The sequence below is a fragment of the Pelodiscus sinensis genome, chromosome 7, assembly GCF_049634645.1.
Source record: "Pelodiscus sinensis isolate JC-2024 chromosome 7, ASM4963464v1, whole genome shotgun sequence".
Lineage (NCBI taxonomy): Eukaryota > Metazoa > Chordata > Testudines > Trionychidae > Pelodiscus > Pelodiscus sinensis.
This window is the reverse complement of record NC_134717.1, coordinates 49,603,356-49,631,253: the sequence shown is the minus strand read 5'-3', so window position 1 is coordinate 49,631,253 and position 27,898 is coordinate 49,603,356. Positions and strand designations below refer to the sequence as shown.

At 38.4% G+C, this 27,898-nt stretch overlaps 1 protein-coding gene across 2 annotated transcripts in view; it reads left to right on the top strand.

Moving 5' to 3' along the window:
* The window catches only part of NCKAP1 (NCK associated protein 1), a 123,621-nt gene that overhangs the window by 71,232 nt on the left and 24,491 nt on the right, over positions 1-27,898 (top strand). For both annotated transcript variants that reach the window (XM_075933759.1, XM_075933760.1), the window contains exons 16-26: positions 3,414-3,559; positions 7,328-7,460; positions 14,186-14,305; positions 14,935-15,074; positions 16,266-16,397; positions 19,685-19,903; positions 20,309-20,439; positions 20,863-20,960; positions 24,979-25,072; positions 26,452-26,534; positions 26,967-27,047. In XM_075933759.1, the coding sequence (XP_075789874.1) occupies positions 3,414-3,559; positions 7,328-7,460; positions 14,186-14,305; positions 14,935-15,074; positions 16,266-16,397; positions 19,685-19,903; positions 20,309-20,439; positions 20,863-20,960; positions 24,979-25,072; positions 26,452-26,534; positions 26,967-27,047 (1,377 nt within the window). The remainder of the gene's footprint in view (positions 1-3,413; positions 3,560-7,327; positions 7,461-14,185; positions 14,306-14,934; positions 15,075-16,265; positions 16,398-19,684; positions 19,904-20,308; positions 20,440-20,862; positions 20,961-24,978; positions 25,073-26,451; positions 26,535-26,966; positions 27,048-27,898) is intronic.

Sequence of the window (27,898 nt, the reverse complement as noted above, 5' to 3'; positions counted from 1 at the left end):
ATGTAACCCGGGGACTGCCTGTAATTAAAATAAGTTAGTTTACTACACCTGCTCCTGAATTTCCTTTTACATTTTTATTTAATAATTTTTGTACATTTTACTATGTGTCTTCTATTGCTGTGTGAAAATACACATAAGCATGGCTTATGATGCTTCATAAAAACTAAGCATATTTAAAAATAAAGGAAGTTAGTGTTTCTTTCATCTTAGCTATAGTAATTTTATAACAATAGCAAAACAATACAATTTAAGGCTACATTTATGGACTTAAAATGGAAAGCAGAAAAGAGTGATTAAAGAGATTCTGTTGGGTATAGTCACCCAGATATGTTATGGCTTTAGGAAAAATGTACATCCTTGAATTTCCCTTTAAAATATCTAAGTTGGGATGTTGGCCCCACTGAACTCCTGGAACCAAAGCCTGTTGAAGAAAGAAATCAACTTTTTGTTTCCTCTTTTGCAGGTGAATATTTTCTTTGATCAGTTTACTCAGCTAGTTTGGTTCTTTGATTTGATTGTTCATAGTTAACATATTGGGAATTAGTTAAATAAGCAAGAAAGCTTGTTTTTCTTCCATTAGAATAAAAACTAGTTGACATGATGAAATTTACTAGTTGTGAAATCTTGAAATACCTGACCAGAAACAAACAGTTGAATTCATTAATTACACATTATGCTTTCATATATCACTTTTAAATGTAAAACAGTTTTTGATAATTATATTTGAATTTCTATTCAAATAGTTTGACACACAAATAAAATATTAATTTAGTAAATAAAAACATCATTTAGCATTTTCTAAAAAGATTAACAAAGAATTAATAATCTGAATAAATGTAAATTAAACTATATTTACACTATGTGCACTTTTATATAAGTATCTTCCTGGTTAGCAAAAAGAGTAAACAAATGTTGTATAAAGGCTATATTTAGGTACATGCCAACATGTTGTAATGGTTACCATCTAATAAGAATCAACCTTTCTTCAGGTCAGTAACTTGCATAGAAAATAAACATAATTAAAATAGGTTATTTTAATATAATTATTAAAATCAGTGATTTAAATTCCTTTGATTTATATCTGTGTGCCCTAATTCTGTTTGGGGAGTCACATCCCTAATTAATGTGCATTGCGCACTTCCTTCTCTGCCAGGATTTGCAAATTGTGGGGTACATGGCTGAAATGTATACCTATATAAAACAATGGATGCGTGTCACCTTTGATCCAGAAGAGACTCCTATATACAGAGACCAGAGTCCTCTTTCAGACAGTACTACTTCAAATAGACTCCACACTGCAGGGTTCATCAGCAACAGGAAAACGCAGCCAAAGCTTAATCCAAGTAAACACTGGACACACTGATGTAGGCCATCTCTGCATCTTACCCATCAGCCCCTGTCATTACACCAGAGCCATTATCCTTACCAGCATCAGGGCCAACTAATATGACATGAGCGTCAATACTGATGATCACGGCACCAACAGTTTAATTGGAGCACTGGCACTCCAAGATAAAGGTGAAACCAGTACACGCAAACATGGCAGCAAACAGTGTGGGCAACACCTCCTAAAAAGAGAGATGGACTCATCTCTGGAGGTGTGCTAAGTACTGTGCCAAGAGGGGAACGATGCTGGGCAATCTGAATGGCCCTGGCAAAGACCACCATGTTGATTACAGACCCACATAATCTCTCATGGATGCTTCTGAATCCGTCTAGGGAATTTTATGCCACAGGGCTGATGCACAGCACCAGAAACAGGCCTAGAATGTAACCACATGGCAACACTATAAGAGTGCTGCTCTTTGTCGTCATCACTGGACCATGTCTTCTCCTCATGATACCCTTCTTTTACCCTACAAAAGTGACCCTAGAGCTGGTATTGGAGATTCCTCTTGCAAAGATACCTACCCAACGATTGTTCAAATGGCGATGGGCCATCCATCCACAACTGGGCCAGTATTAATTGAATAAGCCACATTAGCTATCTTGGTGACCATCTTCCCAAGTGTCCTATAGCAGATCTCTCTCCTGTAGATTCTGGAAGAGGAGGAGATCAGGGTCAGCGGTTGTATTGCAACCTAAACTGCTGACACCAGATCCATACATTGGCGCCGTTGGGAGCTGAGTGTAGCAGAATAACAGCAGCACTTCCTGTCTCTACCAAAGGAATCATTCTTATCACTCGTTGAAACAGTTAAACCAACCCTTGCTTAGTTGGTTGACTATTTTAGTGCTTTTCATGATCTCTTATTCTGCATCACAGGGACTCTAAACATTGAAATAGTCGTACAGGAGAAATCCTATAAGCTCCTATAAATATGCTGACCATACCCCCCTCCCAGTCCATAGGATGGTTCACTCTCCCCATTAATGAGAGAATACTGGAGCCAGTCACGTGCCTCTGGCAAACATCAGCCACTATTTAACCCATGTTTGAACAGGTGTTGAAGTTATCTGGGGCCTCTGAAAACTAAGTAGTCTTACTCCAACCCAAACCTGGGCAGTTTGGTACTTGCAGCAGCATTATGAGAAGTCAAAATTTGGCAAAAAGCCTGCCCTGTGGACAAGAAATCCAAAAAGTTTAGACCTGTTTGAGTGTAAAAGTTAGTTACCGGCCTCACTGCAACCCGAATGGCAAACTATCAGAATGGTTTGCCAAATATAGCGGTCTTTGGTAGCCGTTTTGCCCTATTCCATCAGGCCAGGTGTAATGTCTTGATGCTGGATGTTGTCACCTCTCCCATTCACTTGTACACCCGTCCCACTACTCATCTCTTAATACAGTCCCTCTTACCAATGCTTTGCAGCCTTTTTTACAGCTCCCGTGCAGAGTAAGACAAAAGGTGGTTGTACTCTTAGGGTGTGTCTAGACTACACGCCTACCTCATTTCACTGGCTGTTTCCATACACACACCGCTTCTGTACTTTTTAGCCCATACTCTCTGTTTGTTGTACAGCTTGATACTATCTCACAATCTACATTCACCTCCCCCCAAAACATCCTGAAATCATCTGACTTGCTAAGGGAAGAGGGAAGGAAGGGGAAGGATATCATCTCATTGCAAAAAGTATCTCAGCAGTGGTTTTACAGGAGCACTCTATGCTCTGCTTTGTCACTATTCCTTTAGTCCAGAAACTTTGCCCCAGTGTTGCTGTCACACTGTGCCTTCAACAGGAAATAATGGCAAGACCTTAATATGAACATTTTCTTGTAAAGGGTTGTGGGTTCTAAATATTAAAAAAAATTGGGTGGAGATGGAGACAGGGATTTACTCTAATCTTCGATATTTTTAAAAAGCCTGGGTCATATATATAGTTGTACATTTTAAATGACATTGAGCTGGAGTTTATTTTAGATATAAGAGTCTTTAATATTAAACTACTGTCCTTATTCTGTTATGTTCTTACAGGCTTACACCAGTGTGTCTAAAGCTTCACTTAGCCTTGCAGACCACAGAGAGCTTGGAAAGATGATGAACACAATTATTTTCCACACAAAAATGGTAGATTCCTTGGTGGAGATGTTGGTGGAAACATCTGATCTTTCTATATTTTGGTATGTAATTAATCCGAGTCTAGAAGTTTGCTTTATAATGTTGTTTATTTTATGCCCCTTACATTTGCAGTTTTTAAGCAGCATATCATCTAGGATGACACAGCGATGGGAGAGTGGGTGATTGTTACTGGTTTTGTGTTTACAGTGACTTTGTCCAGCAGTGATTTTGTGTGTGTGTGTGTTTCTCTCATTGAAAATATATATAGCAGGGATACGCCTGATTCATTCACAGTATGTAATCCATGGTTATCCATCATTTGCCTGGCTGAACTGGAGTTGGTCCTTCAACATGGAAGTTGATAAGGCAATAACTTTGCTTTTTATTTACTTATTTACAGTATACAGTGCATGTATCATAAGGATCCTGGCTAATGAATACATTAAACTATATAAAACTCATTAATCAGTGTCAGCAAAAATAAAAACACTCTCCCACCTCAGAGTAAGCTGTTTAAAGAGAATCCTTTGTACAGAACAGCATTATATAAGTTGGAAAAGGCTTTTCATCAGCTGCAGATTGTAAAATATATTTCACCATATAGTAATTGAGCGTTAGAACTTCTTGGGAGCCAAATAGAAGACTGTAAACACTTTACAATCCTGCCTTCACAGTGTCCACTTCAGAACACAATTTTACCCTTTAGGTCTACTTGGAGGAGGAGAATAAATCTGGTTTGTGGTGCACAGGAGTAGGGGAAAACAAGAAATCTTTTCAGGCATGCTTTTTGTCCATTTTTTTGTAAAGAATAAATTGGATCAGGTGTCCAAAACTTGGACTTGAACTGGTGTTTCAAACTTATATATGATTTAGAAATGCTTTTATTACCAAAGTGTTAATTAGAAATACCCATGTGGACAGAGGGAGCCAGCAGTCAATAGGATTAATCGATAAGCCCAGCCCTAGGTGCCTTTGCCACATCGCACCTTAACTTGCAGTATAAGTATACCCTGAGTGTATCACTATCAGACAGGTTTTCCAATCCTTTAATCGTTGTCATGGCTCATGTCTGAATCTTCTCTAGTATTTCAACATTCTTCTAAATTGTGGACAGTGGAACTGGGCATAGTATTATTGTAGAACTTACACCAGTGCCAATTATGGAAGTAATATAACCTCTCTAGTTCAACCCAGTTTTTACCCAGTTAATGCAGCTGAGGATCACAGTACACATGAGTCTTTCTGGCCTTAGGACTACACTGGGAGCTCTTGTTGCGCTGATTATCTACTATGATGCTCATTATCAGAGGGGTAGCCATGTTAGTCTGAATCTACATAAACAAAGATAAGTCCTGTGGCACCTTATAGACTAACCGATTTATTGGAGCATAAGCTTTCGTGGGCAAAGATCCACTTCGTGCATCTGACAAAGTGGGTTTTTTCCCATGAAAGCTTATGCTCCAATAAATCTGTTAGTCTATAAGGTGCCTCAGGACTTTTCTATGATGGCCATGTCTTTTTCAGAGTCACTGTTTCCCAAGGTAACATCCCCCCCATACTGTAAACATGATCAGGAAGATAGCACCAGGCCAAGAGCTTGAAACAGCCCTGCTTGTTGATTTGCCATTTAAAGTTACACTTTGAGTTCTCCCTGTTAACCAGGTTTTATTCTGTTTAACATGTGATGTTGATTTTTTGTGTATCTGTTATTAATCTAAACGTTTTATCAAGTCAAATAATAGAAGTCTAAGTATATTATGTCAACCCTATTTTATCAATCAAATTTGTAATCTCTTAAATTTAGGTTGACAAATTTTGTTTTCCATAAACTCATGTTGATTGGCACTTGTGCATGCTTGCTTCTCCTAAATTAAAAAATCCTCCTCCTTTAATTATTTGAGACTTGTTAGCTCTCTGTTTTGGTTGTGCTGTCAATGCTTTAATCTAGTTAGCATGGGTAACAGTAACAGTATAATAACGTGTCATGTGTTGGAGACAGACTAGCAACAAGAGTTAGGTACCCAAGTCTGTGAAGGTTTTGGCTTCTAGAAGCCGAAACCACCATGTCTACAATGCTGTTATCACCAGAGCTAGCCAGGTAGCACCTTTCTCTTGCAATATGGACACGACTATGGAATTCCCCATGTTGGATGCAACACTTTTTGAGGTCTAAAACTGTCATCTATAACTTAGAAATTTCCAGGACATTTTAGCCTGAGATGCATATTTCACCCATATTAAAGACCTCGATGATGCAGCGTTTATTCTTATACATTACACATAGGTATGTTAAGCATCCTATTCTGTTGTTTTGCAGTTTGTAGCAGGCACCAACTATTACCTAGTCTTGTGCTACATTTGTTAGTGCAGAGTTATTCAAGATCCTTTGCTTCCAAGTTATCAGTGACTCAAACAGGTTGTGCCATTTTTTACCATGATATTCCCCTCTCCTTTTGCCCACACAGACCTTCCTAAATAACTTATAACAATTCGTTATTAAGTCTTGCAGATTTTTTCCACCAGGTTTCATTAGTAGTAATTAGATTGCCTTCATGCTCATAGATGGAAAAGCTCCTCATTTGCGCTAAATTAATGCTTATTTATTCTCTTTTTAACCATTCCCTTTTAAGTTTAATGTGCCGAAGAACATATTACACTGATATTATGCACTTTTGAATCAATTTATTAACAAGGACATTTATTTGATGGAATATGCTTACATTAATGCAACAATAAAAACTAAACAAGAACCTCTGTGGTGGAAATAAAATAATTTCAGTCAGTTCTACAAACTATAGGGAAAGTTGTATCAATTTTGATGGTTATATGTAGTAGGGTTGATCACAATCAACGTAGCGCTTTCAAATGGATTAAAAACTGGCTAGCTGATCTCAAAATGAATGGCAACATTTGAACAGGTGTTTCTAATGGGGTGTCTCAGGAATCACTTCTTGGCGCTGGCACTAGTTAATACTTTAGCTCTGACCTGGGAGAAAACAAAATCAGTACAGATAGTTTTCAGATTATACATATCAGGGAGTGTAGATGAAGAGCTCACTTAGAGGGATCGAGATTGCTTGGTAAATTGGAACTAAGCAAGTTTTAGTGTGGCCAAATAGGGGGGGTTGTACATCTAGGACCACCCACCCCACCCCTGACACACAAAAGCTGTTAGGAGCTTTACAAATTATAGTATTTCATAGTGAGAAATACAAACTGAATACATAGCTGTTAAGCATTGCAATGACATTTCTGTTGACTAAATGTGTGTACACGCTCACTCTTACCTGTCAGAAGAACTGTGTTTTCTTAGAAATCTACCTGTAATCATTAGACATCTTAGAGGGGTAACTGTGTTAGTCTCTAACTAAGAAAAAAAAAAACCTTAAAAAAAACAACAGAACTGACCAGAAAATATATAGATAGTATCTTGAGCTTTCATAGGCACAACCCACTTCTTCAGATGACAAATATAGAGCAAGAGGCACAGAGGTTGAATTATAAAGCAGGAGAAGAGGGGAGAGGGGAAGGGGAAAAACATTTAATCGACAAGGTTTGGTTTTTTTTACCCTTCCTCCTCTCCCCTCTTTTTCTGCTTTATAACTCAACCTCTGTGCCTCTTGCTCCATACTTGTCATCTGAAGAAGTGGGTTTTGGGTTAGTCTCTTAAGGTACTACAGTGCTTCAGAACTATTTGTTGTTTGTTTAAGGGTTTTTTGTAACCTATAGAGGTAATCTGAAGACAGTGTTACAATGTTCACAGTATTGTTTGCCAAAATGTATCTGTTATATTAGATTAATATTAAATTTTAACTTCTGTTTCCCAACAGTTTTTATAGTCGTGCTTTTGAGAAGATGTTTCAGCAGTGCTTGGAGCTGCCCTCTCAGTCGAGATATTCTATTGCATTTCCACTGCTTTGCACTCATTTTATGAGCTGCACCCATGAGCTGTGTCCAGAGGAGGTAATTTCTAAATACTACTTTGTATGTGTTCTTGTGTGATTTTAATTAACTATGCTGCCTGCTTTAAAATATTTTCAGCTAATTACCAGTTAAACTATACTACGCTGGTGCATCACTGGACTGCTGCATCCTTTATGCCATTACCTTAGTTTATAGAAATTATTATTCAGACTGTGAATAAAGCAAAATATAGCAACGTTGATCAAAGGTTAGTTTATTAATAATTAGCAGCTGTTAGTTCTTCACTCATAGATCTTAATCCACTTCACCAAGGTGTTATAAGTGTGGTTATTGCTATTTCAAAGAGAAAGAAACATGGGCCTAGTCTACACTGGGAGTTCAGCTCAAACTTAGCCGCATTAGGTCAATTTTCTAAATGAGTCCACACCAGCAACCCTGTTCGATTGATTTTAAGGGCCGTTAAAGTCTTATTTCTGTACTCCTGCTTTCATGAGGAGTTACGCTTAAATGTGCCCTTGCATGGTTGCCTTTGCATTAATACAGACGCAGCACTGTGAAAGTCAACATTCTTGGCCTCTGGGAGGTGTCCCACAGTGTCCCACGATGACTGCTATGGCCAGGACTTTCAACTCTACTGCTTTCCAGGTGAACAGGAACAACCCTGGGAAAGTTTGAATTTCATTTCCTGAATGGCCAGCATGGTGAGCAGACCTCACCTGAGCAGAACACCTGTCCATGAGTTCCCACCGTTGCAGATAAGCACCAGCTTGGAGCATGCAGGAGATCCTGGACTTCAATTGTTGCATGAGGAGAGGGATCTCTCGCACTACTTGCAGAACTGCAAACCAGCAAAAGAAACACAGACATCTATGCAAAGATCACAAAGGGCATGAAGGAGAGAGGCTACCCCAGGAATGTCCAGCAGTGTGAAGTGAAAATAAAGGAGCTGAGGCAGTCATACCAAAATAAGAGGCAAATGGATTATCTGGATCTTCATTGCAAACATGCCATTTCTAAGAGCATCTGCATATGATCCTTCGGGAGGACCTGACCAGCTTCCCTAGCAAGTCTGTGGATTCTTCCCCAGACACTCCCTTAGGCAGCCTCGGGTAGCAATGTGGAAGACCGTGTGGAGGAGGAGGAGGAGAATGGTCAGCAGGTGAGCAGAGCAACTGATGTCACTGACAGCCAGGACCTGTTTATAAGCTTGGGTGCCAATCCCTTCCTCTCTGGATATCTCAGTCAGGCACTGATCCTGGGAAGGGCACTTCTTGTGAGTTCATGTTTATCATCATGCTACAAATGGGTTAAGACAATTGGATGTTCTCTTGGGGGGAAGGGGCACTCTGCCTACAGAGCAGGGTGAAGAGGTGTCCTCAGAACAGCTTAAGATGTCTGGAGATGAAGCGGGAATCTTCTCTGCGTATCTCCATAAAGCTCTCATAGAGGAATTATTTCATCCTTCTCAGATTTTCTGGGAAAGCCTGCCTTATTCCATCCTCCATTGTAGGACACCTTTCCACGCTAAGTCACCAGTGAGTGGTCTGGCATTATTGGAGCACAAAACATTGCAGCATAAGGTGCAGGTTTCTGGCTACATTCAGTCAGCATCTCTGTGTGATTCAGAGAAGACTGATATTGTGCATGGCAACCTGGATAAATCAGAGGAAGCTTTTAGCTGACACCTCTGCACTAAATCTCTATTTGTTCATCCCCAATGAAGCATGGCTTGAGCCCCTGCCCTCCCACCACGCCAGAACCCCTTACCTCCTCCTGGCCACCAGTTCATGTGGGAAGTGAAGTTGCACTCTCCCAGCAAATGAGAGGTGCCGAACACACAGTCATTGTGTGAGCCCCTATGGGTGGGAAGGGAGCCAAAAGGCAGCCTCATATGCACCTCCCATGGATGCATCACGAAGCAAAAGACTGTCCTCACAATTATTATCATGCACCTCCTCCAAAGCACCCGCCTTGGAGTCCTTTTCTGCCCTTTCTGTATTCCCTAAATAAAAATGCATGATTACTGAGCAATGGTCTATTGCTTGTGTTGAAGGGGGGAGGGGTTCACAGGCAAGCACTCTGAATGCAGGGATACCTCACTGAGAGTAACATACATGACTCTCCAAACTGGCCATTCATAAAATTGTGTTTCAAAGCCTGTCGGGTCTGCACTGCCTCTTGCTGTGCTTTCCTTATTGACCTGCTCAAGTGCAGTGGCTAGGTGCCCTGCTTTGGCCCCCCTCCCTGAGAGATCCATTTCCCTCATACTCTCATAAATATGATGGAGTATGCTACAGGCTATGACCACAATGGGAATATTGCATTCGATAAGGTCTAATATAATCAGTTTACCAGAATCACTGTCCTCTGTAGCAGAAGTTTTAGTAGCTTTGGCTACTTGGATCACAACAGCGCTCGTTGTAGATTCCCCACTCCCTTTTGATTCCCAACTGACTGGCAGCTGTCTGGCACTGTAAGCTTCCACAGGGCAATTGCCACACATTTCTCCATTGTTAGAGTGGGTCTCATTCTGGTATTCTTGTGATTCAGGGTGAGTGAAAGCAATTCTCATACTTCCATGAAAGTGGAAGTTTCCATGCCTACGGAAGTTTTGCAGCCATGGCTGATCATCCCATACCTGCATCACAGTGAGGTCCCACAAGTCTCTGCTTGTCTCATGACACCAGCACTAGCATTCCACTGTGTCCAAAAACTCGAATGCCAACAGTATTTGCCAGTTGCTCAACTCAAGTGTTTCGCAGAAGAGTATGTTCATAGCCTCCCAAGATTCATCCTCATTCCAGCATACTCTGGACATACTTCAGCATTTCGCACACCATGGTTAATATCATTATCCTACTGCTTTGCTCAACGGGATCTGCAGTGGGTTCCATGCTTATGCTGCTATGGCGTCTGCACAGATAACCAAGGGAAAAAAGGGTGTGAAATGACTGTTCTCAGAGGGTGAGGGAGGAAACAAGTCCATTATGGGATACTGATGACGTATTCAGAACCACCTGCTGTACAGTTTTGGTCCCAGCATGTACTGGGAGCATAACCCAGAATGCAAAGGGGTGCAGGCACTGTGGGATAGCTACCCACAGTGATTCGCTCTCAAAGTTGATGGTAACCACCCTACTGGGGACATGCTACTTCAAACTACATCGAATTCTTGCACACAGTTGGGACATGCACTTTTGACTTTACAAAATCAAAGGCACAGGAGTTAAATGACTTTCCTCAAGTTGCTGAGTGGGTTAATGGTATACAGGCAGTCCCCGGGTTACATGGATCCGACTTACATTGGATCCCTACTTACAAACGGGATGAGGCAACCCCGCACTAGCTGCTTCCCCCCAGCAGACTAGGGAGACGTGAAGCTAGCGCCCCCCTCCCCAGCAGACCAGGGAGACGCGGAGTGGCTTTTCTCAGCAGACACCTCAGCTTGAGAATAAAGGACTGAGGGAAGTGAGGTGTGGGAGAATAAAACTGAGCTCTGGAGAAATGTTTGGCTAGAGTTTCCCCTACAATATGTACCAGTTCCGACTTACATACAAATTCAACTTAAGAACAAACCTACAGTCCCTATCTTGTATGTAACCCGGGGACTGCCTGTACTTTAGAGTAATACACAGATCTCTCAACTACTAATTCAGTGCCCTATCAGCTTGTGCGAAATTCTCTTCAGTTTTGGCAAAAAAATTCAAAGTTACGGATTCATTTAACAATATTTTGTTGCTATTTGTAGAGACTAGAATGGGCAAGTGAGTAGGTTAATCTGTTCCCTGCATGGTATATCATTTTTGTCTGGTTATAGATGTTAATTGCAGTCATATGTCCATTTCAGATGCAAAAACTGTTCTTGTAAGTGGTTTGTAAGTATTTAAGAACTTACGTCTATATAATGTAAAAGGAAATAAGCTGATATCTCTCTGTGTCTTACAATTATAACAGTTCATCTGAAAAGTACTTATAAGTCACTGGCTCTGATCTATAGTATTGTGCAAGCATTAATTACACTTTGATCTACATTTGGATAGAATTATAAAGAAAAGAAAGTGAATAATGCTGCTTACATAAACTGAACCTTTGTTAAAACAAGGATGATTCTCACAGAATTCTCTTTTTTCATGGTATAATGAAATATATCCTTCAGTACATTCAATATAATTTAAATGACTTTGGAATTAAATGAGGGATGAATCTTCCCTTTTTTGGTGTCAAGAGAAGGATTCCTTAGCACTGATCAGGTCTAATTTGAAAACACCTGAATGTATTAAGAGGTTTATTGAAATGTGCAAGCCATTCTTTCTTCTCTCCTCTCAGCTTTAAACAGCTGCAAACTTTATTTACATTGGAAAGCCCACAAAAAAGTTTCCAGGAAAATTTCCATTCAAGACAAGAAATGTCTTTCAGAACAATTTATAGTAACGGTAAAGAGATTCAGTAGCTGTCTCCTCTACTCTACAGTAGTTACTGTAATTTTAGCTATAGCCAGAAAATGTTGCTACAGGCTAACAAATAGCTTGAATTTAGTACAGGAATTGTACAATTTTGTCACAATTACCAGTTTGAAAAATTAATCTATTATACGGTATAATGAATGGTACTGTGTTACAAAGTAAACATTACTAGTGAAAGAAGGTTTTTCATTGAAGCATAATGGTGTAGCTATGCTGAGCAAAAGTAAAATATGCTGAATTCCTATAAGCAGTGTACAGCAGAACTGCATGGTGGATCTGTTCAGTGGCATGAGTGAAACTAAGCATACAACTACACAAGCAGAATCCCATGGCAATGAGTTTGAGAGTCTGGGTCTACAGACTTAAAGTTGCTCTACAGTGCTAAAACCAGCTGTGTATCTATTGTGGTGGGGGCTCAAGGGAGAGGTGTGAACTGAATTCATTAGTCTAAAAGTTGTGAATATTTTAAGTTTTTTCAGATATGCAGTAAGGGTTTTTTTTATCTGTAGTTTAAAATGTGTGTTTGGGATGTCTAAACACAGTAGATTAATCATTCTGCTTTAATGTGCAGCTGTTTCAAATATTTGAGCCACTATGACATCGCTGAACTCCAAACTTGTAAGGACTGTAAAAGTTCATTAGGCGTAACAAATGCTGTGAGTGGTGGTGCTTCGTTCCTTACTTCCCTAACATCCCAACAGGTCACATGACCAAAAGTAACACATCCAGGCCCACAAGACCTGAGTTCCGCTCTTCTTCTGGCTGGTACCGTTAATGTTGCAAATATTATTTAGTGAGGCCTCTGAACAGCACTACCACATAGTTCAGTTTTATTATCTGCATATTACAAATGAGAAGCAGTGAGTGATTTTTCCAAGGATATCCGGCCAATCTGTGTCAATCAGAAGAGCTTCTGATGTCATTGACTAGACTGTAGCAATCTGCAAAAGGTAGGAGGAGGGAGCATATGTGCTGCTTTAAGGTATGAAGAAGGTGTTAGGAGCATTTAAATTAAAGCTTACTCTGCGCTTTGGGAATTTTGACAAAAAAAAACACCACAGCTCCACTGGCATTCAGAACGCTATTAGTCCATAGCGCTCTGGCATTGTTTTCAATAGCTATTGAGTGGTATATGTAACTGAAGAAATATCAGTGGATCTCACACGTTTCCACATGCTTTAATTTTGATAGTAACTTTAAGCAGTTAACAAATGATATATCAGATAAGTTTTGGATCTGTCACTGCCTGTGTGGGAATTTCATCTGTTTTTAACACACATTGGGGATTAAACACTTTGTTTAAATGCATTTTATAATGCTCCCTAGCCACCAGTTGACCTACTCCAGAGGTGTGTTATTGCTGGTATTTGTAACGATGTGTGACCTAGGCCGCTATAACCTATGGCTATATTTTAAACAGAGTATTTAATTGGGTGCTTTTGTAACCCACATGCCTAGTATGGTTCACTGTCCCATGTAGTAGCACTTAGACCACTTCCAGCAAGAGAAAAGAGCAAGGGAGCTTTACAGCCTGAGTTGAGTGCCAACTGACTTTATAGTTCAAGCTGTAGAGGCTCCTACACTAAGCTTCAGAGGTTCAAGGTTCAAATCCACCTGGTGATGGTTTCACCTTTTCTCCTGGCTTCAATAGCATTGATAATTCAGGGAGATAATTTATCATAGGCAGTATCAGAGTAAAGTTTGTCACACTTTTTTTTTTTCTTTCGGTGCATCTTATGTCAGCTACTCCTGGTTTATTTTTCAGCTCTAACAGACTAGAGATGGGTTATTTCCCACCAGTCAGTAATTATTCTGGTGATTTGCACAGGACTCAAAATGCGTAAAATAAACAAAAACCTCAAAAACCTCTTTTCAGTCAGATAGGAATAAAAAATAGCAAAATGGAAGAGACATGATAATTCCAGGAAGTCCATCAGTCTCTGTTTTTCCATGTCCTTTGAAAATGTGGAATGTTTTTAGATTGTTTTTATTGTAATATTCAACCTCTGTAATATACTGACTCTCTGATATATACATGCATGCATAGGAGATACTTACATGGGAGTCACTGCCCTCCAGTGGCTAGCTGATAAAGAATATATGGGTCATGTTACTGCTACTGGTGCAGCTAGAGAATATCTCCCTTTGCTCAAGTGATGGAAGCTCCATTTTTGGAGATAAAAGACCAAGAGTTTAGTCCTAATTGCACTATCTACAGTATATAGATTTGTTGCAGGTGTATTGTAGGGTTGGCAGAAATTAGGAAACCTTATTTTTTTCTATTTTTTTCTTTTTTGATAGCGACATCATATTGGAGATCGCAGTCTTTCCTTGTGTAACATGTTTTTGGATGAAATGGCTAAGCAAGCTCGAAATCTTATCACAGATATTTGCACAGAACAGTGTACGCTGAGTGATCAGGTGAGAATTATTTTTTTGTTATAAATAGATTTTATTCATTTGAGAGTTGTGAGTAGCTTGTAGTTCAATTCCATATGTTCTGTAACTGTTGGATTTAAAATAAATATTAAACTATGATTATTCTTAAATATTGAATTAGGTCACTATTCTTACAGTGAGGGTGCTAAGAATGGATATATAGATTATCAGAGAGGTGGAACCTTGGATTTCTTCCCTTGGCTATTTTGTCAGCCTAGCCCAGGTCAAACATAATATTTTATTAAACAGAAAGTATTTTATTGACATTCTGATCCATTGGTTTTTTTTCTCATTTTGTTTGACACAATCTGAATTTTTAATTTTTTTCCTCAGAAAACAAGGATGAAAACGAGTTATTTGCCCACTATTCTCTTCAATTTATTTCTCAAGTGCTCAGCTACTCTAAGATCATATTCATAGAGTATGAACTCCCAATTAATCAGTTTTCCTTTTGAGCATATCTTAAAAATGAATGAGGATGGGATGGAGAATTGTATACTCAACTAAACAACATATCAAGAGTGCACTTCTTTGTGATGAAAACTCCACCTGAACCATAACTTTATTTTTATTCTAATAGCATCTACTTTTTTTTTTGCATCCTTTTTTAGTTGCTGCCAAAGCATTGTGCCAAAACAATCAGTCAAGCAGTGAACAAAAAGTCAAAAAAACAGACCGGAAAGAAAGGGGAACCAGAGAGGGAGAAACCAGGAGTAGAAAGCATGAGGAAAAACAGACTGGTGGTGACGAAGTAAGCACCTTCTCTTGCTATTTCTTCTTCTTCCTCCTATGTTGTCACCAATCCTTTTGTGTAAATATTGATAGTTTTGTGTTGATTTACATGGTTAATTTTAGAACCATTTATAATGGATTTTTTGAATAGTCTCTTGAGTAAATGTATAGGCATATATTTGTCTTTCTCTCTCTCTCCAACCCCATTAGCTGTGTGGAAGAGATGGGGCTTACACTTACGAATCCTTTAACGTGCTCCTTCAACATTCTCTCTCCCAGGCAACAGTATTTCACCTAACAGTTCTGCCCTACTCTTAATTTTGGCTGGGCAGGAGAGTAATGTCAGTTGTATGTTGCCACCAAACTACCATTTAATGTCCTGATTTGCTGAAGAGCTACATAAAGTGAGCTGAGACACCTAACAAGGTGGTCTCCTTCCACCTGTCAGGGAAGCTTCTCTGAATAGCAGCTGCGATGAGGAGTTGCAAACTATTTCCCTTCCAGAATTTGAAATTTGAAAGGTGAGACTGAGTTGGAAGATTAAAAACAAGGTGATTTGGGAGTTTGTGAATAACAGGAGAGAAAAACAATGAGATAAGAACCACACAGCAGGAGAAGTGTGTGCATGGTGAAAGGGACAAAAATGCCAGGATGAGGGGAAAGGAAGTAATGGTGCTTACCATTATAGTTTGAAGTGCTGAGTATGGATGAGCACTTTGTGAAAGAAAGTTTGCTGCTACAGTCATAACACTGGGGCATGAGTGGAGGGGTGAAAGGAGAAGGCTTACTTTAAGGTTATGAACTTAGCTTTAATCTTAAGAGTTTTAACAACTTTTAGTGGTTATGACATTTAGTCTCGTGAAGAGATTTTTGAGTTACAAAATATAAGTTAAGAAACCCCCCTAAAGAAATTGCTCACTTTGGTAAACTGTGCAAAATCTTTCTCATCTGCATGGTATAGAGCAACACACAGTAGTAGCTTCCTGTGCCTGTATCTTTCCTTTGTCTTGAAATCTAATTTTAAAGTAACTAGGTATGAAAAGCTGTCTCATACAGTCACTGCACTCTAACTTGTTTTCAAAGGGTGGAGCTAGTTGACCTTACTTAAATAAAAACGGTCAGCAACACTCCCCAATAATAATGTCAGCTTGTGTTTCTTTGAAATGTTTTTATAATTTCTTATGTAATTTGTGTGTCCATTTTTTTAAAGCTTAGACAAACTGCACACTGCACTTTCCGAGCTCTGCTTCTCAATCAATTACGTACCAAACATGATTGTCTGGGAACATACATTTACCCCAAGGGAGTACTTAACATCTCACCTGGAAATCCGCTTTACCAAGTAAGAGATGGCAAAATTGGTTTTTACTTAGTCAAAGAAAAGAAATAATTTTTATTCTCACATTATAAATACTGTGTATCTGTTTCACAAAACTACCCCGAAAGTGAGCTATAACTCTCTCAAATAGCAAATTCTTATAACTAAGATCCAAATCAATTAGAATACATACGCAGGCATACAAAATGTTGGCAATTGAAAGAAAATTTTTAAATAAATGTCCTCTGCTTACCTCCTAGATCCTGAGATCCTACTTCCATATTCTTTATAGGATCCCATAAGTATATATCCGAATAATACAGAGATTCTCTTCACGCTGCCACATCCCTGCAATGCTGAACCTTGTTTTCAATGTTTGATTTTTACCAGTGTTTGGAGGGGGGGACTTAGAAATATGAACTCAAGACTTGGCAAGGAATCCAGGAGGAAACTTTCGAACATCTTTTTTATATTATTATTATTATTATTATTATTATTTTTAAAAGTGCTATGGGCTGGTGTAGTGGATGCTTGATGCACTAATAGGTAGGTTCTTCGCTTGGTTTTTTTCTGCAGGAAATGAGTGTAGCAAAAGGTACATTTCAAATTCTGGTGAGAATTTCTCATTGTAAAAGCTATCCCTATTTATCAAGCAGGTTGTCAGCTTTGGTAAACTAACTGTATGTTCTGTATTTGACATAAGGTTTTAGGGGGTTTCTAGAGGTCAGGACATGGCCTGAGGATATTCTTGTCTAGAATGTTCTCTTGATACACTGGGAAGAGCTGACGGCATATAAAGGGTAAAAACTGTTGACTTTTCATGAAGTCTTGGGTTTCAGACCCTAAACCACGATAGTGCTCTGTGTAATTTTATTTTATTGCCTTGTGGGTGGGTAGCAAATCCACAAAAATGCTCACTGGTGGTTTTGAGCATGGCAGCCCCAAGCTAGAAATAGGATTTGCTATTAGAAGACTGCAGTGTCTTAATTTTTTCTCTTTCTGATTTTCAGTGGTATTTCTTGTAAAGGCCTTCAGAGTATTTGAATTTAAAGGATTGATTTCCTATCCTATATAAACATGTTAGGATTTACTACTTTAAGCTCGTATACATCTTTTTATATTTGAACTTTTGCTTATATTGCTATGGCAGCTTTATTCTGTCATGTAACACTTCCTCTGTAGTTTTATACAGTAATTAGAGCTCTCTGACTCTATTTACTGTATAAAAGCCTAGTCCTTTGAGGTCCTGAGCATACTTGATGGGTTATGCCCATTAAAGTCAGTGGGAATGGAGAACACTCAGCATCATTCTGGATCAAGGTGTAAGTGGGAAGCTGTGCTCTAGAGGGTGAAGTATGGGAGTATGAGTCAGTGTGATACACAGTTCATGCTTAGTATCATTGGGTGATTTTGGGAATTTGGGTGAATCAAGTTTTACCGCAGTCTATTAGGGATCCCTGTCTATTAGGGATCATGATTAAAGTTAAGATTCTGACACAAGTTTATTTTTAGTAAAAATCATGGTCAGGTTGCAGGCAATAAACCAAAATTGACAAAAGCCTGTGAATTTACAGTCAGCAGTTATAGTGACCCTACACCCTCTCCTCCCCCATCCCGCCTTCTTCCTCTCCCCCTGTGCTTCTGTACCAGGCCTGTCCTAGCTAGCTGCACCAGACCTGCCCCAGAAGAAGTCACAGAGGTCTGGAAAAATCTCAGAATCCAAAACAGTTATGCCCTTAATAGTGATTACTTGGCTTATATAAAGAACTCTAAGTTCCATGAATAGAAAACACTATTTAAGTGTCATGTATTTTTCAGTGCTTTTAGTAGGAATTAAAAATTACTATTGTGGCTAAATTCGTATAAACAAGAAATGCATATGGAAAGTCCACTGACGGATGTTTAGAACTAAAATAGTGAATGCTAATACAGTTGAAGAGGACATGGTAGGCTGACACTTCCTTATGTAGAACTGGTATCTTTTAATCCCTTTTTAAAACTGAATATCAGAAAACTTCTTAAAAGTGAGATGTAGTAATAGTTTTCTAAGAGAAGTGGTAGAAGACCCATTAAATGAAATCATGAAAATTAGATTTGGCAAACTAATTATAGATATGCTCTAGTCTTGAAAATAATCCTACACTTGCGCAGAATGGATTTGATTATTTATTAGGACTACATTTGTAACATAATACAGTAAAACTCCAATAGTCTGGCATCAAGTTGTATCGTATTCCCAATAGTCCCGCATAAAATGGCAAGAGTTTAGTGAGTGAGCTTCGGCAAAAATCAAGTCACAGGACAGCCACGTCAGCAGCTGAAACAAGCGAAACTGGATGGGACCGAGTCAGTCTGCCGCTGGCATTGTGAGATGCTGGACAGTACTTGTGCTACTATTAAAAGGGTTAAAAAGTGTGAGTGTGAGTGTGAGTGTGAGTGTGAGTGTGAGTGTGAGTGTGAGTGTGAGTGTGAGTGTGTGAGTGTGTGAGTGTGTGAGTGTGTGAGTGTGTGTGTGAGTGTGTGTGTGTGTGTGTGAGAGAGAGATCGATCGATCGATCGATCGATCCAGCACCATCTAGGTTCCAGATTATTGGAAGTCTACTGTACATTGTTTTGATTCAGGAAATTAAATGCTAGGTTGCCTTTTTTTGTGTAGTGTGTATACATTACATCACAAACTAAACTGAGGTTCCAGCATGAGTTAATTCTTTTACTTTGAATTTTGTTGTTATTGTAATTTCCTTTTGTGCTTATTTTAATGACAAAATTCATTGTATACTCCTTTTATATACAATTTAGGTCCATATTTTTTCCTCTCTTCCCCTCCCCCTCTCCCTATACGTGTGTGGGGGGGGGGAGGGGGAGGGCGAGGGAGGAAAAAATATGGACCTAAATTGTAACAGAGTACAAAGAGTTTGTCTTGAAGGACATTCCTAAACATAAGTATGTGTTTACATGATACATAATTAGTTTCTCTCATGCAAATGTATTTCAGAAGCTATTTAAAGTGTTTTCTTGACCAATCAGATTTGTTTTGGGCCTATGGTTCCCTAAGTGTCTTCATAGTAGGTTCCCTGAGTATGTTCAGTAAGTGTTTGTTTTAAGAATTCCCGTAAAATGTTATCAAGAATGTGTGTTATGAATTCAGCATTTTTGCTGATTTCTCTTTTTTAAATGTGCTATTATGTCTTAAATATCATTGAGATATTCAACTAAAAGTTTGACTACACAATCCTTTATACGGGCAGGAAGAACTAACTATTTCTTAATTTCATTAAAATACAAAGGTAACACTTTTTTCTTTTTAAAAGGTCAATCGTTGGAATGACTATGTATAATCAAGCGACACAAGAGATTGCAAAACCTTCAGAGCTGTTAACAAGTGTCAGAGCCTACATGACAGTACTCCAATCAATAGAAAATTATGTGCAGATTGACATCACAAGAGTATTTAACAATGTTCTTCTTCAGCAAACCCAGCATTTGGATAGTCATGGGGAGCCAACTATTACCAGTTTATACACAAATTGGTAGGAACTTAACATCTATTATGAGCTCTCTTTTTTTGCGTTTAAATACACTTAAAAATCTAATTAAACTGCATAGCTTGCATCAGGATATTGGAATTGTTTATGGTCTGAACACTTGCAAATTTGAAACAAGATAGATTTACTCTTTCTCCAACAATAGCTGTTAAAAAGCAGTCTAAAACTCACTGAACATGAAATTCTTCTGGTTGCAGCGGGCAAGACAAGGTCTATGCATAGGTAAGCCTTTGAAGTGGGACTTACGTGATGTGTAAGCCTTGTTCGACGTCCTTCTGCATAAAGAATGAATTTTATTCTTAAAGAACAATGCAACTTTTTTAATGTTAAGAGTACTATGGCATCATTCTCATTGAACTATCATTTTTACATTTTTTTTCTTATCCTAAGGTATTTAGAAACCTTGCTAAGGCAAGTCAGCAATGGGCATATAGCATATTTCCCAGCAATGAAGGCATTTGTGAACTTACCCACAGAAAATGAGTTGACATTTAATGCTGAAGAATACTCTGACATATCAGGTAAGCTTTTTGTGACATGGCTCAAAATACTCCTTGTGAGGGCTGGTTTTATTCATGTGCTCAAGACTAAGTTTTAGAGAGATTGTGGAATACCAATATGGTTTTTAAAGAAATCCTCCATTGTACAAAAGAATTTTATCGTTTCCATGTTTTCTCTCCTTGCTGTTTTTGTATTGTAACCCGGGGGAAAAGAATATAATTTTTTTCTATTCTTACTGAAACAGTTACTGGCTATATACATGTGATTTGTTGTAAGTAAATGCAGGAAGTGAACTTACTTCTCCTGTGTTGTTATAACTTAAGCTTTATTCTGTATCCAGTTTTGAGATTGCTCTGATAGAGTGGTATTGCTCAATGTATTATGTCATTAAATCACTGCAAAATAAATGTTGGCTTAAATAAAATTGTTTTTTTCTTCCTTAGAAATGAGGGCCCTCTCAGAACTACTAGGACCATATGGCATGAAGTTCCTAAGTGAAAGTCTTATGTGGCACATTTCCTCACAGGTTGCTGAACTTAAGGTAATTATATTTTGATATTTTTCCCTATGCACATTTTATTTATAGTGCCCAAGAGTGATGCTTTTCATGTTACTTGCTGAGTATTACCATATACCACCACAACTGAAAACAGATGACTATTTTTTCTCATTCATATCAGTCATCTGTGAATGCACAGTACACTGAACACATCTCTGTATCATATTCTCTCAATGGTTGGACTATGTCCAAAACACATTTTTAAAAACCTTTTCCTTTAAATTAACATTAAGAACCTGCTACTATATTAGCTTATCTTGCTCACTTTGCTCTTAATTTCAAGTACACTTTATTTTCTGTTTTGTTATTTTCAGCTCTCTAATTTTTTGACAAAAGTATCCATTCCCGTTTTAATGATTTTCCTTTGAAATAGACCCTAAGCTTTGTTCAGGTTGCTGAAATACCTTCTAAAATGCAAGCTGTACTCAAGGATTTGAATAGTCTGCATGCTGTGGTACTGCGTTATTGCAGTGCTTTCCAACTGACTGTTAAGACTAGTAGTACAGTGTACAATTTTGAGAGCATGTTCTAAAAAATTACAGCTACTATTACCTTTTCATTATACAGAGCAGAGCCTAGCCAGGGTGCATGGAAATAGTTGCACCCGTAGAAACTCTGCAGTAGCAGAACCTGTCCTATGGGTCTGGACCAGCTCATGACTCCGGGCACTGTGATCTGGCACGCAGACTGCTACTCAGGTTTGGCATGGCACTGAAACCCTGTATACCTTCTTATTGCCCAGAGCATGAAGCCAGGTCCAACCCCATGGGACAGAAGCTACTATTGCAGAAGTGAATGCATGGTGGGCTTGCTCTCCAGCCCTTCCTCCCTCTTCTGGTCCTCCCTTTCAAAACTGATGTTAGGATTGCAGTGCCCGGGCAGAGGTGCTGCTGTGGGTGGTTGGTACTCCTGCCCCCTTGCAAAGTGAAGAGGAGAAAGAGGACTGCACCCACTAAAGTGCACACGGCAGCTGCTGCCGATAGGCAATAAATCTACTGTGGTTCTCTGCAAAAGTTGAATGGAAATTAACACTATAAATGGGTATGCATGGGAAGTTTCTTGCATATGCAATCAAATTCACATAAATTAACACTGATAGTGAAAAAGTACATTTAATATGTATTTATAGTAACTATTTCTAGGTGAACATTCTTAAGTATCTAATACTATGCTGATATTTTTGCCAGATAGCCTGTTTGTCAGTAGACCATGGACTATAATAGTTATGCTGTTCATGTGATTAACCCCTGTAATATTGTAATTGATGGAGTTATTAGCAATTAAGTAGCCATATGTAGTCCTTTTACATATGTGTAGTTTTTTATTGCATTTAGTGGTGTGTTTCCATGTACTTGGAACATACTGCATGATAGATGCTGGCTTACTGTTTTTAAAAACAAATAGCTTAAGCTTTCTGAAAATTTGATTTCCAATCAGATTTGTTCTGGAAAAAAAATCCTTTTAGAATAGCATAATCCTTTTAAAGCGTGTGTTCTCTCTGTCTGTCTCTTTCCTCTGTTTTCCTTCATTATTGTGAATGTTGGTGATACTGAATTGCCAGAGAGTATGAGATCCTTATAAAATAAACTGAAAGTTTGCCACCTTTGCCATTTCCCTAAATAGTGTGCATCAACCCTGATCAGAAGGGACCTACTTGAAATTAGGAGTGGGTACTTAATTCCTAATGGCCATTCAAATCCTTGACCTTTACACTAAGTCTTTCCGGGGCAAGCAGTTCTTTCCAGGGTTTTTGTAGGAATGACACAGCATTCTCATTACGTGAGCCAGTCGTCTCTTGAATCATGAATGGTAACATTTTTTGGACACTGTCCAAGTGGGTAACATCTTGTTAACAATTTCTCAAAACTCTCCTGGCCATCCATAGTAAAATATGTTCATACAGTCATCAAAGCAGTTTTTAAAATGGTTGAATTCTGATGGTTTTGAGAGGTTTTCTGAGACTACTAAGGATAGGGTTTCTCAGGGCACATAATATGTTTTCCTCAGCTTTCATAATAGTATCCTGTTTGGTGGCAAAATTAAAGAATAAATGCTCATCTCATTAAACAAAGTGCAGCTTTGATGGAGCTAGGAGTAGTGGAGATGTCTGGAGACATCTCAGCTAGAAGCAGGTAGGGTGATGCTCAGTGAGTTTCCTTTGCTCCCCTCCTTCCACTTGCCTTTAGCAACACAGCTAATAATAGAAAACTTAATAATGCATATACTATTTCTTTACTTCTTTCCTTCCTCTTCTCTTTCTCCTCTCTTCATGATGCAGCGCTTGCATAGGAGGCTAAGGTATCCCATGCTGGCTCAGGGCATTGGAGTCATTGCAGTTGCACGTTGCCCATCTCACTGCCCATTAGTAAGTTCCTATCTGGAAGAAGTGAAGTGGCTACTGCTTGTTGCCTACCTAAGAAGCCATTTTGGGCTCCATCTCAGACTCTCCCTTCACAACCTTGAACTGGTATATTAGGTCCCTCGAAATGCCTGGTGTAGCTGATAGCTATTCTGAGTAAAGATGTTAAAATGCAATTATCTGGCTAATCGTATAGTTGATACAATTAATCCGACAGCAGTGTCCCCTATCTGATAGAGGCAGCAAGGAGGGGAGCAAGCGAATAGTTGAGTCACTACTCAAGTATTCGATAAGCATTTGCTTATCAGATAGTCGACTAGTAGCTAACATCCCTAATTCTGAGGCTGTTCCAATCTTCCAACCCGGAGCGTCCCTTCCTCTATGCTCCTGTTTTCTTTTTCTATCTTTCTTGTGTGTTGCAACTTTGGTAGTTCTTTCGGGGACAAAAAGCACTAGACTCTTAAGAGTTAAAGTGGTGTCTAGAAAGAAGTGGGCATAATCTTTCCTCCACTTAATTGTGTGCAGAGCTACATGAAGGTAGACTTCTCCATAAGAAACTCAATTAACATGTAAGATAGTAGTTATGTCTCTGAAGATAAACAGCTGAACGAATCATCATTCATTCATTGCAGCTTCCATTTTTATAAGAGTAAAATAACCTCTTCTTGCTTGTGGTTAGAGCATTTGAGGTAACCGATGCCTCACTAGGTGGTACAAAAGTGTCTTATTGAATGCCACAAGTTCAACTTTATAGCTGTGGTTATGCCGCTTCACAGTCTTTCAAATCCCATATAATTTATACATTTGGAGAATAATTATTATACTTGCATACTTGCTACAAAGATCTCTAGCTCACATGTATTTATTTAAGGATCAAAGATAAACCCTTGCATTTATATATTGTTTCAGCCAAATTCTGTTTGACCGTCAAAAGAATTCTGGCTTTCTTTTCAAGTTGACTTACTGCTTGAGACTAAATTGCATGGATTTAAATAATCTCATATTTCCTTTTCTTTAATACTCTGTTGTGATGGGAGTCAAAGAAAATAATCTTGGGAAAGCTGCACTGATATTTAATGTTTGAATAATTTATGAGGGCCATATTTATATTTTTAAAAACCCCTTTTGTTTCACATTAAAATGTGACGGTATCAACATTTCTGAGAAACCCTGCTTTCCAATTAAGGAAGCTACCTAAATTGACTGCAGTCCGAAAATCACAACAGCAAACATCTAGTGGAAAGATCAAGGGAGTGGGTCACTGTAATAAAAAAGCTATTGAGAATGTGAATGATTAGAATATTATTGGAGTGAAATAAAATTAGTACAGCATCTTTATAAAAGGTATATTTGGTGAAATTTTATTCTAAACTCATTAAACTCATTCTGTGATTATAATTTCAGAAGAATGTGCAAACTGCATTCCCATTAGCAGCTTTTCCTCTCTTTGTCATTTATAACTCTGGTGTACACAGGATTTACCAGACTAATCCTATAGTTCCTTCAGAAGAAAGATAGAGGGAAAATCTGGATTCCATGAGCTTGATTTCCTGCTTGCCAGATTGAAATGTCCTAAAGCATGCACCTATCTTTTTAACATACTGAGATCTACAGCTGACCTGAGGTCTTTCTTCTCTTTAGAAACTTGTAGTGGAAAATGTTGAAGTGCTAACACAAATGAGGACCAGTTTTGACAAACCAGACCAGATGGCAGCACTCTTTAAAAGATTATCATGTGGGTAACTAGTAATTTTGGTGTGTGTGTGTTTTTTTTTTTTTTTAATGTTTTTGGTCCTTGCACTTGTCTGCATAAATGAACTAGCATTGTGAAAATGATCCTCTGTATGTGAATGTTAAAATGTACATTTCATTCACTAGAATTTAGTCATAATGTATGTGAACTGATTAAATTTTAAATTTTATCCAGCTTGATTTGTAAACAAAAAGAGATTTCAGTGTAAGTTAGTGCATAAGCGTTTGGAGGCCATCATACAGAGAAGATAAAATGGATCTTGTCATCCAGCTGTCACATTTATTAGCCATAACTATAATTCTTCATAGTATATGCATATAGAAGTACATGCATGCAGAGCAGAACTTGAAAAGAGTTTTGATTCTGTTGTGGTATATTGCTGCATCCTTTAGAAAGTGAGGGGGTTTAAAGGTAAGTATTAAACTGAGACATTTTAGACTGTGCAGAGAAGAGTCTTTGCATCCAGACATTGACATCTGTGTATAAACAAGCTCACTGTTGTGAAGTAGTCAGCAGCAGTACATATATTTATTAGCAAATACGAATATCAGCTACATACAAAAAATAGTTGTTAGTTCTTGTGATTTATGTCTTTATTTGAATGTCTCGTACTTTCAACTTGGTCATGTATTTTCCTACTGATTTTCATTTGGGGTAAAACATTTGAAAAGCTTTATTTTCTAAATCTTGGGATATATTCCAGTTCAGGGTTATTTTCTTGGACTGCCTTTTGTAAATATTTCTTTGTGATGATCCCATCCCCATTTTGGCATAGCTTTCACTGCATAAGTGCAGCTCTTGACAGAGCTAAATAACTAAACCATGCCATGTTGACTTCTGTGTTGCTACTGGTGGTAGCACTGTCTTTGGAGCTGGGTGCCCAGCCAGCAGCCTCCACCCTTCAGCCGTCCAGCTCTGAAAGCAGCACTTCTGCCTGCAGCTGTGCAGTAAGGGTGGCATGCTATGGTATTGCCACTAGTGTTCCCTGTAAGGACTTGGGTGGCCACTCAAATAAAAGAGTCAAACACCGCCTAGCTGATTAGTAGGGTGCCCACAGCAGGCTGCATGTGTCTCTACTAGCAGTACACATCCCCACATACCTTGGTGTACATAACAAAACTTATTTTGCACATGGATGGAAAAAATTAGAGGAATTGCCATCCTTATTTCTATGCTGCTTCTGATGGCTGCTCAGTCTTCAGAGGTAGGCACCCAGGCACTAGCCCACTGGTCTCCAGCTTCCCAGATCTTGAAAGCAAGGACCCGCCCCTTCCCTCTACAAATAGTTTTGTGACCCCCCTCCTCCTTGATCAGGACCCTCCGTTTGTGAAATGCTGTCTTGTTCACTGTTTTTCTTTCAGCTGTTGATAGTGTTCTGAAGAGGATGACCATAATTGGTGTAATCTTATCTTTTCGCTCATTGGCACAGGAAGCACTTAGAGATGTAAGAAATAATTATATTTATTCTGCATTTTGTTAAATTAAAAGATGAGTTAATACTGTATTTAAATATCTCCATATTCAGATTTCTTGGGTTATATAAAATTAAACTTAAAATAAGATGCTTTGTGCATGAAGTGGGTTTGTACAGAACCATACTGAACCCAAGGTTCCAAGTTCTGCAATATGATTTGATTGCGTACCATTCAAAACCATTTTGCTGCCAATGTTAGGACAGTTTTGACAGTGTCAGCATGTGTTTTTCATTTTTAGTAATGTCTAAAAGTGCTTTTTCCATTTTGTCAATGCTAGGCTCAATTTTGAATGTATTATGCTTCATCTGATATACATAAAATAACTCATTAAAAAAAAGTAATAAATTAGTGCCTAAGATTATTGAAAGAATTTTCTAGTTGCATATTTGTTTGTCTGTTAGGTTTTATCCTACCACATTCCTTTCCTCGTAAGTTCAATTGAAGACTTTAAGGATCACATTCCGAGGGAGACTGACATGAAGGTAAAGTTTTGGGTTGAAAAGTGCATCAGTCATTTTTATGGTTTACTAAAAACATTAATACTTGATGTTAAAAATACAGAAGCAAAGAACATACTGTGAATTTAGGCTACTGTGTATCTGTAACCTCTTAATGTTCTAAAAAAAGTTATGCAATAATAGATAATTATAAGCTAGGAAACAATAATTAAGACCACTTTTAAAACTTTTTAATAACCAGGGACACAAGACTGATATGGAACTGTTTAAGAAAGGGTTGAAAAGCAAAGTCTCGTCCTGGGTTTCAAATTGGTAAAGCAGCAGAAAAGGACAATTCCTCTTTAATGAATGATTTATTGATACAGCTTGTTGATGACGCTAAGTTCTTTTGGCTAGTAGAAGGTGGAAACTCCTTTTTAATTTAAGCATATTAGGGGTTTGAAACAAAAGAGCAAATAAATACATTATGAAAGCAGTCTGAATTTGGAGTTGACAGGAGCCAGTGACGTGGTCAATAGTTTGAATATTGCTGCCACAAACTGGGGAAATATCAGAGCAAAGAAGAATGTTTGATCAATTCTAATGGATACAAAAGTACAAAGCTTATTGTGATATTTGGCAAATGTTAAAGCATCATTTGAAGAACTACATTTAGCTTTGCTTCCTCATTGGAAAAATGTATCAGAAATTGAAAAGGCCCAGAGAAGGGTTAAAAAGAAGTCTTACGTTTAATTGGATTCTGTGTTATGATCTCAGGGAAAACACTAGAATTGTTTAGTCACGAAAAGGAGAGAGTTAGATAGAAGGTTAATAAAGAATGAGTTTATTAAGGGTTTAGTGAAATCAGTTAAATCCCTGCTTTTAATGCTCATGTA